The sequence below is a fragment of the Sinocyclocheilus rhinocerous genome, unplaced genomic scaffold (genome assembly GCF_001515625.1).
Source record: "Sinocyclocheilus rhinocerous isolate Xijiao unplaced genomic scaffold, SAMN03320098_v1.1 scaffold450, whole genome shotgun sequence".
NCBI classification, from domain to species: domain Eukaryota; kingdom Metazoa; phylum Chordata; class Actinopteri; order Cypriniformes; family Cyprinidae; genus Sinocyclocheilus; species Sinocyclocheilus rhinocerous.
Genome location: NW_015653457.1, coordinates 543,584 through 555,526, shown reverse-complemented (window position 1 = coordinate 555,526; position 11,943 = coordinate 543,584). Strand labels below are relative to the sequence as shown.

The 11,943-nt window shown below is 35.7% G+C and overlaps 1 protein-coding gene and 1 pseudogene across 1 annotated transcript; both read left to right on the top strand.

Moving 5' to 3' along the window:
- The window catches only part of LOC107715733 (sialoadhesin-like), a 10,575-nt pseudogene extending 8,754 nt beyond the window's left edge, over window positions 1-1,821 (top strand).
- A 4,417-nt stretch (window positions 1,822-6,238) lies between these two features.
- Window positions 6,239-11,391, top strand: LOC107715734 (sialoadhesin-like). Its single transcript, XM_016521914.1, has 9 exons — window positions 6,239-6,284; window positions 7,610-7,957; window positions 8,041-8,271; window positions 8,985-9,305; window positions 9,381-9,590; window positions 9,750-9,846; window positions 10,764-10,772; window positions 10,983-11,037; window positions 11,160-11,391. Exons 1-9 carry the CDS (start codon window positions 6,239-6,241, stop codon window positions 11,355-11,357), a joined length of 1,515 nt encoding a protein of 504 aa, XP_016377400.1. The 3' UTR covers window positions 11,358-11,391.
- The last annotated feature ends 552 nt before the right edge of the window (window positions 11,392-11,943 follow it).

Below are 11,943 nucleotides of genomic sequence, written 5' to 3'. Positions count from 1 at the left end.
ACCCTCCTAAAATGCCTCGTTTAAACACGTCTACGTCACTGTGTGGGAAGATTTGCATAACACCGTCCAAATGTTTACGCAAAGAAAGAAGGCATGTAGTGGAGATGCTGTGTGTTTCGTTGTGAAAGCTAAACTACTTTGTTTGGCCTTCCAAAAGAGGACACAACTAGAAATCAGTGGTTAAGTTTTATTTACAACACTGTTCCAGAACAGTTCAACCCAAATATTAAAATGTGTGCAGCACATTTTACGGAGGAAGGTTTCCTGAACCTGTAAAAATTTACGCGTTTCAGAAAGGCAGGGCATAGAGGAGAAACAATAATGTACAGGTTTTGAAAAATTATTTGTTTTTTGACCCTTAAACCGCGTAAACACATTGCATTACACCAAATACACAAAATAATGTTCTTTTTAGCAACGTCATATGACCCCTTTAACTGTGAAACTGTGAAACTGGAACAGGTCTGAGTTAGTGCGAATGAGTTAAGGCGGGAACTAGGTAGCATATTTATGGATCTGCGTAAACTCAATGAGGTAATGGTGTCAGTGATGGATTTAGGCATGGGCGACATGGGCATCCGCCCGGGTCGGCATCTTGCTGGGGGTGGCACGGAGCGCCTGCACCAGAAAAATAAATAAATAAACGGAATGCTCGATCAGGTTTTTACCGCTCATTTGCATAGCACGTCAGTGTGGGTCAATAACTGCTCGAGACTCGGGTGTGCGCCCGGAGAAAAACTCTCTCACTCAGATAATTTAGAACATTTAGGCTAAATTATGAAAGAATATATGACTATAGTCTAGCGCAAGTTTAACCACTCTCAAAAAACTCCCGTTATAATCAGTGAAGCTGTCTACACTGTGAAATGAATCTCTTACTTGTGAGGCCTACATCACACGCACTTTGCTGTTTATGATCAGATAATTCACAAAAGTGCAGAATTCAGTCAGCGAGCGTGCACACTGAACAAAACTCCAGCGTTTCAGCTCATTCATTTCATTTTCACTTTATTCCCTTTATTTTACGTCAAAAAAAGGGGAAATGAGCAAAAGATCAATTGTATGTAGGCAGCTATCGCTCATCTAGCTAAAATAGGCCAATATATCACTAATGTTATGCTATGTTGCTGTTATTACACACATAGGGCAACAGATCATACAGTAAAATGTGATATCATATCGCAATTGGTTGGCTGTTTGGATTGTGAGGAAGAAGTCTTTCAGTCTTTTAGATCCTTAAAACATTTTTTTGACATGATGCCTTTTAAACAGGAGAAAGACTAATTCACCTCAACAGCATGAGGACAATAAGAGGAGTGTACAGGTGAGAGGATCTGAACAAACAGATTTAATTTCACATGCACATGCTGAAATATATTTTGCCTTCGGTCACTGATATTTTGTTTTCTGTCCTCTTTTCTGCCCAAACTCTCAGTCGGGTTCTGCTGCGCTGTATGATAATGCTGTAGCCTTGTCTACGGTCTGCACACAAGAAGTTCACATAAAGGATCAGGATGTTCATTATTCAACTATTAATTTCAAGCAGTCTCACACAAAGAACACAGCATCGGTTCCTACTGCTGTTCATTCAACCACAGATGATGTTCATTATGCTGCTGTGAAGTTCAGCTGAACCTTAGCTAAGCCCCAGCTTAAAATGTACCTACAGTACTGAACAACCCAACTGTTGCTGTCTGCCGTATTGTGACCAAGCTTTTGCTCATATCAAATGTCTATGAATGTCCTGTATATTTGCATAGTTTTACAGAATTTTACAGAATTTACTCAAATTTATGGACAAAATGTTTAAGTGACTCATAGGTGCCCATAGATAATATATGTAGTTTTTTTTTTTTCCATTTTTTTGAATAAACTTTTCTGTTCATTAAAGAATCCAGAAAAATAAAACTGTATCATTGTTTCCGCTGTTTAAAATGGAGTTTTGCCATTACAGAAAATAATTAAATATATTAAAATATTTTTTTTAAAATTCTAATTTACAATGGAATTTAATTCTAATTAATTCAATGATTTTGAATGTGTTTTTGATCATATAAATGCAGCCTTGGTGAGTATAATCTGGCCCCAAATTTTTGAATGGTAGTTTATATGACATATTCCGTTTTTTTATTTATTTATTGCATTACATGTAATTTACTATCATAAAATAGGAATAGGGTTAATAAAGACAATTATCTACATTTAAATTAAATGATTCTCACATTTTAATAAAAAAAAAAAAAAAAAAAAGTATTTCAGCTGCATTAATGATTAAATGTCAAAGCAAAGTTGTTTTTGAGTTGTGATTTTCTTCTTTTATAAACAAAAGACAAGGAAATTCTATTGCTAAACTTTCAAACAAATTCCAGTTACAAAACTTTACTGATCATGTAGCCTACATTATGTCTTTTAAAAGTATGTTTTATTGTATTATTATATTATATCTATTATACAGATTTACATTATGCAACTAGATTATTTCTATAAGCAGCATATTCTTGAAAACAAAAATGCTTTTCTTAATTAAAATGAGACAAAATGGAAACCAAATAATATTTTAAGGCATTTCATCCTTGTCGTTATGGAATGAAATGGACATATTTTGTGTTCTATGTGGGACTGTATTGTGGTGCCCCAATCTCCAAATTTTGGGGGAAAAGAAAATCGGCTTCAGAATAGAGCAGCATTCATTGATAAAACAAAAAGCCTTCTTTTTAGGCCTATTCCATAAAAACAATGAATGTTTAAATTAAGGTTTTAATAGATATAAAATAAAGTGCTGGTCTTGAAGTTATCTTGAGTCTTACCTTGTCCACTAGTAAGAGACGTAATTGTCACGTTGCTACTGTGAGGGAGTGCGGAGCGAGGAACGAGGAGACAAAGAGTACATCAATAAGGAGATTTAATTGTATCAAGGGAACCAGGAAAACACACGTAGCAGAGTGACAGAATACCGGACCAATACAGAACAGAAAGCGGCGCCCCCTCTCTCCTTGTTTGTTTTCCTTTTTCGAAAAGTTTTTTGTTTCCTGTTTGTTTCTCCCCGCGGCGATGGAAATAGTCGCTCTGTTCTCCGCCTGTTTGCTCCTGCCTGCTCCTCCAGAGCACCCTCCAGTGCCAGCTCCTCGTAAGCGCTTCCCAGTCCCTGAATCCAGCCCAGAGTGGGCTCCTGTTCCCGAGTTTAGGGTCTTGTACGTCGATCCCCGTTTCCTACATGTGATTTCCCTGTTGAAGAAAATAAAGTCTATGTTTATTCTGGATTCTCCTTCGTCTCCTCGCTCCTTCACAGTAGGCACACCGTGACAGTAATAGTCAAATGCACTGGTTTGTCATGTGACTAAATATAAAATGTGACTTGACACTCTTAAAATGTAATGATTAATAAATACTAGTAAGTTGATGCCAAGGGAGTGTAGTGGGATATTTTCAAAAGTTTCATCAACCGGAAATTATAAAACAGTTCTAATGAATAGAGCTACTGTAGTTGCTCAACAATAAGGGTGTATTTTTGGTCCTTTACACAAGATAAAAAAAAAGAATTAAGATTGGAAAGGAATGGCATTGTCTGTTTCAGCTTTTGCAACCAGCAGCTTTTCCATAAATCATTAACATCAAATTCTATGTTGGAGAAGTTCACAACATCTAATGTAAGTATATGTGATTAAAATATAATTTTTAGTGTTGTGATGTATTTTTCTTTTTGTATCTGTGGAATAACATTTTTAGGCTTTTCTGCATTTCAGATATTTCAAATTATAAAAAGAGTGAAAGAAAAAAATTGACTTTATCTCCAGATTCTTACCACTGATTCAACTGCCACACATCCCAGGTATGATTATGAAAATCCATCATAAAGTTTTACATCACCCCAAAATGAAAATCATTTACTTTCTCTAAAGTTGTTTTAAAACTGTATTAAAAAAAATGTCTGTGTTTTTTTTTTGTCTATGAAAGTCAGTGGGGTTCAGTGTTGTTCAGTCAAAACATGGATGAATGGTGAATCTCCATTTGTAAGCAAACTTCTCTTTAAAATTAGACTACCTCTCTGTGACCTGTGAAAACATTTGTGCTGTGAAGGGGACAGAAGTGACACTGAGGTGCTTTTACTCCAACATCATCAACACAACTGTGTTCTGGTACTGGTTGAACATCTCAGCTCAGCGGCCGTCAGTCTAACAGTCACAGGTGAAACTGAGTCGAGATTCTGGTCACTTCAGCTGTTTTTATTTGACATGTGATGAAGTTTTCTTAATCTTTACTCTATCTCTATTCAGACCTGCAGGTGAGGATGAATCCTGTGTCTACAGACCTGAGAAATTAGACAGTAAAACTGACTTGTGATACTTCCTGTGATTTGACATCCAGACCTCAGAAGTATACTGGGGGGAAAAATGCCCAGAAAAAAAAAAAAATTAATAAACGCCCCTTACCAACTGTTGCGTCACTTCCTGTTTGTTGCTGCCGTGTGTTAATTCTTTATCGTCTATTTTTTTTATCTTAAAATCAAATACCTGTAGATTTTATTGTAATGCATTGTTTTCTGTTAATTCAATTGCTTCAGTTTTAAATTCAGACTGTGCATAATGCAGCCTCATTCAAAGCACATTTACTGAACTCTTTCAGTACAGTAACAATGTTTCTCAGGTCTATTAAATATAACTCCACCCCATATAATTGCTGTTAATAGTGTTCATCGTCTGTTTGATTACGTCTTTAATTGATTTTTCCGTACATTTCTGATGTATGTACATTAACTGACAGTCACCACTGATAAGCTACCACTAAATATTGTAGAAACTTAATTTGCTGTAAAGTTGCTTTGCAATGATTTGTATCGTGAAAAGCGCTGTACAAATAAAATTGAATTGAATTGAATTCATAAATAAAAGTGAAGGTAAGAAATTCTGTATATATTGAATCAACTATAATACATGAGATGCAATGGCAGCAACATTGGTTTAAATGTATTTAATGTCTTTGTATTTGTCTGTCTCAGAATCTGATGTTCCACATCTGTACATCTGCTGTCTGTCCATCAGAGCCGCTGGGGTGATGTCATTGTATTCTTCCATTGTGACATCATCACCTAGCAACAGTCAGAACTTTCAGCAGCAACATCTGTGATACTGTGATGTCATAGACAGTGGCATATGACTGTCAGTCTGCATAATCAAACAAATCTAAAACAAAACAAAACCATATTCCAGGTTTTAAAATGTGCTAAATGTAAGAAGAAACCTTTTATTCCTTAAAGATCCTTTAAAAATGCACATTTGTGTTCTGTGTATCTTTAACTTCTGATTTAGTTTCTGTATTCACATTTTAGATTTCAATGGATGAACTGTAACCACAGTAACAATGCACAGAAAAATCACAAAAGCAATTTAATAAGTGGAAAAACTGGTTATTAGTATTTGTGTTAATATTTTAGGCCCAAGCAACGCTGTGTCTTGTTTAAACACAGCTTGGTAGACTTCAGTGCTTCATGATCTGAGCTGTAAAATTTTGAGCTTTTGTTTGCTACAAATATTATTTAATTTTATTTTACTTTACTTTTTTTCTTCTTGATCAGATATTGGTGGAAACAAATTAAAAGGACATCTGATTCTCTGTTACCAACTTTATTGTAAGAAAAATGATCCAAAAAAAATTTTATGGACAAAAGTCACTATATTCAAAATTTTCGCCATTGTTATTTAAAATCCGTTCCCTGTTATTTTATATTTTTTAAATACATTTTTTGTCTATTTAGATTTCTACTTGGAAAAAATGGGAAAAAAAGATGAAAAAAATGCAAATCTCATTTAAAATAAATGTTAATTTAAATAGGTCATACTGACTTCCTGGATTGAGTTTGATGGTAAATTTTTTCTGAATCGTATAAGCATTTCCTTTCTCCTTTCTCTGATTAAAAAAACTTATTTGTTCAAGTGTGTCAGTAAGAAAAGGGAAGGAAACGAGATCAGCAGAGTGGCTGCCACAGCTTTGAAAACAGACTGTCGAAATCACAACTAACCTCTGAGAACAACCGCAACATGTAATGTAGGTAAACCTAATATTTAATTTAATTTAAAATGTCATTTTAAGCCTGACTTTCTAAAGTGTTTTACTGTATTCATGATTTTGACTGTAGTGACCCTTCAACTGTGTCACAATGAAACTCAGTGAGAGTCTTCTTTTCAGGACGAGCAGCTCTGTGTCTTTCATAGTTTATGTGATTTTACACAAAGTGAAGATTATGAACTCCAGACTCTCACCGCTGATCCTGTTGCTGCTCATTCCAGGTTTGAGCATTACTGTGTGTTTTTCTCCTCTGTAATGTTTTCCTTTAAATGTGGCTATAATTATATTTCAAGTGTTCAAAGAGTGATTACTTGAATCATTATCGCTTTATATTTTCAAACAGTTGAAATTATTTCAGAAGAGTTTAACTTAGTGTCCATTAGGTCTGAATGTCAGTCTGAATGTTGGTGTAATTTAACTCATCACGTGGGCAGGATTTTCGGACAATATATATTTACAAATGGAGTGAGTAGAAAAGTTTAAAGGTGTCATGAAATGTAGAATCAAAATGTTCCTGATATTTACACAAACTTTTATAAAGAATATCTCTTTGGATTTGAGACTTTAGTCTTTGCAACTTTACAGATCTTCTTTATGCACCAAGAGCTTGTAACACTCCAAAGAGAAAGGAAAAATTGAAATCGCATCATATGACTCCTTTAATAAAAACATGTACTGCACGTTTCAGAACTCCGAACTAACCAGTTTAAAATATAAATTATTCTTTTACGCCCTTCTGAATCACCCAGATTTGAAATCGGAATTGAAATTTCCTCTCAGCATCCCCAAAACATGCGTTATCATCGTATGTAGTCATGGAGGTGTGTTTATGAACAACTCATGTCTGTCCATCAATCACAAGAGCGAAGCTGCTGTTGGATAAAGATGTCAAGTAAGACCGTCAAACTCAGACGTTGTTCTGTATGTAAAGAAACTGCATCTCCAAAAACTTTGCATAGCCTTTGTGACGAGAGAGGCGGGGCCGAGAGCCGTGGGAACGGAGCGAGGCCGGTGGAGTAATTGCTAATGCGCGAGGGGCTGTCGCGCTATTTTGTGTTTGTTTATTTTATTATTAAAATCTTTAATGTTCGCCGGTTCCCGCCTCCTTCTTCCCGTGACTACAAACTACGTTACAGCCTTCTTTAAAAATTAAGGAAGCAAAAGCAAATACCACACTGAAACAGACTGTTGCAGTCATTGTGGTTGCATTGTTTCAATTTCTTCTGACTCGGGCTCAAACATGCTGCAGTGAAGTCAGCCAATCACAGCAGTGGGTGTTTACTTGTGTTTCTGCAAGAGGTGACATCCCTTAAAATTGATTGTTATTCACAGAGAGTGAAAATGAGGATGGAAAATAATAATTTTTTACAAATATTAGACCTTAAAACTTTATAAACTAACCTCGAGAAACAATATGAATCCTGAAACTGCATTTCGTGACCCTTTAAAATTGGACATTTTAACAAACAAATAAATAAATAAATTGAGCAATGTGGTTGAGTGGCAGAGAGCAGGCATTGTAACATTGTAATATTTTCTTGTTCAGGCTTTGTAACATTGGACCGTCTCGCTGTGACCTGTAGTCAACAGAGTATTTGTGCTGTGAAGGGGACAGAAGTGACACTGAGGTGCTCTTACTCCAGCAACAAAATCAACACTGTGTTCTGGTTCAGCGAGAATCACAGTACAAACTGGAGAAAAAACAATGAACCTGAAGATTTGACTTTAGACTCAGATTACTCAGGACGGGTGAAGCAGATCATTGGTAAATACGACGCAGAACTCACAATATCAGACGTGAGAGAGAGAGACTCTGGAGAATATCAGCTCATGTTCATCATGGAGGATGGAGTTAAACATCTCAGCTCAGCGGCCGTCAGTCTAACAGTCACAGGTGAAACTGAGTCGAGATTCTGGTCACTTCAGCTGTTTTCATTTGGCATGTGATGAAGTTTTCTTAATTTTTACTCTATTCAGTCCTGCAGGTGAGGATGAATCCTGCGTCTACAGACCTGAGAGATGAGACAGTAGAACTGATCTGTGATTCTTCCTGTGATTTGACCTCTGGAGTTCACTATTCCTGGATGAAGAATGGACAGTATTTCAGAAATACAATGTCCCCCAAAATATCTGTGTCAGTCAGCAGAGATGCTGGCAGCTTTTTCTGTTCTGTTGACCCAAAGCTTAAACATCACTCCTCTTCTGTGTGTGAGTGTCAAATAATAAACCATTTTTTTATATACTGTAGCTATAAATGGAATAGTATGTGATATTGTTTGTTCATACTTGTGTACAGTTGCGGTCAAACTTTTACATACACTTTGGAGTATCTGCAAAATGTTAATTATTTTACCAAAATAAGAGGGATCATACAAAATGCATGTTAATTTTTATTTAGGACTGACCTGAATAAGATATTTCTCATAAAAGATGCTTACATATAGTCCACAAGAGAAAATTCTTGTTGAATTTATTAGTGTTGTTACCTGGATGATCCACAGTTTTTTTTTTTGTTTTGTTTAGTTTTTTTGTGATAGTTGTTCATGAGACCATTGTTTGTCCTGAACAGTTAAACAGCCCACTGTTCTTCAGAAAAAGAAGGGGAAAAAAACAGCGGTGGATCATCCAGGTAACAACACAGTATTAACAATCAAGCATATGTAAACTTTTGAATGGGGTCATTTTTATAAATTCAACTATGATTTTCTCTTGTGGACTATATGTAAACATCTTTTGAGTGAAATATCTTATTCAAGTCAGTACTAAATAAAAAATAACATGCATTTTGTATGATCCCTCTTATTTTGGTAAAATAATTAACATTTTGGAGATACTGCAAAGTATGTAAAAGTTTGACCACAACTGTATGTTTAAACATGGATTTAAAATAAGTGTGAGTTTTGCATCTGTGTCTCTTTCAGGCATTTCTAAGAGTGGCTGCTGGGATGTGACTTACACCTCTAGAAGAGTCTGTGCTTCGGTGGGCTCAACAGTAGACATTTCCTCCACATACTCACATCCCTCTGGTTATACTGTATATAAAACATTCTGGCAATACGTTCGACCTGGTGACTTTAAGGATCTGCGTGAGGAGCATCAGTTTGCTGGTCGTGTGGAGTATGTGGGGAACAAACTGAGAATCAAAGAGCTCAAGATCAGCGACTCTGGAGAATATCTATTCAGGATATTCACTGACTTCAATGACTACACTGGATCACCTGGAGTCATTCTTACTGTTACAGGTAACTCATCATGACAAAATGATTATATTTCAAATGTTTCCTGTATAATTTCTAATAGACTTTAATTATTTTTAGGTACACAGGTGAAAAACAGCCCATCTGTTGTATCAGAGGGACAGGAAGTGATATTAAGCTGTTCAACTAAATGCACTCTGAACAACAACACCTCTTACATCTGGTACAAGAACGGACGACAGGTAACGGATGGATTCACTAAAGACAACAAGCTGTACCTGGACTCAGTCAGCAATGAAGATCTTCACCAGTATTCCTGTGCTGTAGAAGGTAACACATCTCTCATGATACAGGTGCTTCAGTGTGAAATGTTTGCAGATAAAGTACTTAATATTTAGTTAGTGCTTTAATGTCATAAGTGTATATCATATTTCTATCTCATTTCTCTTTGAGTGTATCTGAACTTGTTTTATGCTATTGTTTTTGAAGACCCAACAAGTCCAGAGTCCAGCACAGTTTTACTGAGCACTGTAATCATACTGTCTGTATTGCTGATTCTTATGCTCATAGGAGTCCTTTGGTACAGGTAAAATTTTGTTTAATATCATGTATTGTATTTTTCCCTTATGTCCACTTGTAATATTTGTCATGGGAACAATGTGCATGACCATTTTCCACCTTCTCTCTGACTCTTGGAAAAACAGTCTATTTTTTGCGGCTCTAACTTTAAAGGTGACATATCATGAAAATGTGACTTTTCCAGGTTTTAAGTGCTATAATCAGGTCCCCGGTGCATCTACCAACCAAGGAAACGTGAAAAAGATTAACCTAGTAACTTTGTTTTGGTAAGCCTTTTTCTGCAAGCGTCTGAAAAAACGAGCGCGTCTGATTTTGCTCCCTTGGTGATGGTAGGTATACCAGTTCTAATGCCATGGCGAAAGTTTGAGCAAAACATGCTAACTGTTCTGTCTTTGTCTGCACAGACGAGCACAGAACACTGTTTAGAGTCCCAGCCTCAGAGGAGACAAGAGAGCAATGGATTTATTGATTTATTTACTGTATATTGCTGCTGCCACACAGATCTAAAATAAACGTGATTTATTTCCCAGCAGTTTACCGTCACAGACATAACTCGTGTGTGTTTTTAATGTAAACTTGTGTGTGAAAATATTACATATTGTAAAAAGGGGCATAATATGTCTCCTTTAAGGCTTCTCTATAAACATCCTCTTAGCGTATGAAATAAGCAGCTGCACTTTCTCTTTGAATGTGTAAAATCTGCTGGATCTATTTGTTACAGTCAGATGATTAGCAACTGTGTGAACTCTTTCCAACTATTGAGATCCATCCTATGTGAACAATCAGAGCAGTAGGTGCTACACACACCAGGAACAGCAAAAGTTTTAACAGACCTTCCCCTATTCATATTCTTTTTTTAAGAATAATACTATTTGTCTTTCTTCCTCCTCATTGGTTTACCATGAATGTGTGTCAGTTGCTGAGCTTCGGAAAGTTGACACTGCTGTGTAAATGAATGATTAATGTGTTGCCGTTTTGGAACAATCTGTTTTTGAAGCTTACATATTTTTCAGTTGGTTGACTTTTTAAAATTTGAAGTTTTGCATTTTAAACCTTAGTTTGTTTTCATTGTACAATGAAGTCTTTTATTTCAAAAGATCAAGATAAAATATTAGTTCTCTTTACATGATGCTTTTTAAACAGGAGGAGAAAGAATCATTCATCTCAACAAAATGAGGACAATAAGGGGAGTGTACAGGTGAGAGCATTTAACAGATTTAATTTCACACACACACACACACACACACACATGCTGAAATATATTTTGCGTTCTGTCACTGATATTTTGTTTTCTGTCCTCTTTTCTGCCCAAACTCTTAGTCGGGTCCAGCTATGTTGTATGATAATGCTGTAGCCTTGTCTACGGTCTGCACACAAGAAGTTCACATGAAGGATCAGGACATTCATTATTCAACTATTAATTTCAAGCAGTCTCACACAAAGAACACAGCATCGGTTCCTACTGCTGTTCATTCAACCACAGATAATGTTCATTATGCTGCTGTAAAGTTCAGCTGAACCTTAGCTAAGCCCCAGCTTAAAATACACCTATACTCACAATCCAACATTGGTGACTGTCTACTATATAGTTTCAAGCTTTTGCTCTTGTCTAATGTTTATAAATCCTGTGTATTTACATATTTTTAAACCATATTTTACTGAAATTATCCAAAGGTTGTGGTGCGTGATTCAATGAGTAAACATAGATGTGTATAGTGTTTTTTTCTTTTCCAAATTATTAAGCCATACAGTATGTATTTCATAAACAAAGAAGATGATTAAGCATTTATTCTTGCTTTAATCTTTACACTACCTTTGTCAGCAGATTATAACCCACTACATTTACCTAGGCAGCAAAGCACAACATCCACATGCCTGTATGTATGTCATATATTTATTATGACATGTCTATTTGTATTTATTTTTATTTTTAACCAATATATCCACATGCTGTTTAATACAAAACTTAAAGGGTTAGTTCACCCAAAAATGAAGAAAAATATCCATATTCAAAACGTAATAATCACTTTAAAGGGGTCACATGATGCTGCTAAAAAGAACATTATTTTGTGTATTTGGTGTAATGAAATGTGTTTATGCGGTT

What these genes read in the sequence shown, in the direction of transcription:
- LOC107715734 (XM_016521914.1), top strand. Translation starts at nt 6,239, where the DNA reads ATGAACTCCAGACTCTCACCGCTGATCCTGTTGCTGCTCATTCCAG. An exon ending in AGTCATTCTTACTGTTACAG is followed by an intron (nt 9,306 to 9,380) that starts GTAACTCATCAT and finishes AATTATTTTTAG; the next exon opens with GTACACAGGTGAAAAACAGC. An exon ending in ACAATAAGGGGAGTGTACAG is followed by an intron (nt 11,038 to 11,159) that starts GTGAGAGCATTT and finishes CCAAACTCTTAG; the next exon opens with TCGGGTCCAGCTATGTTGTA.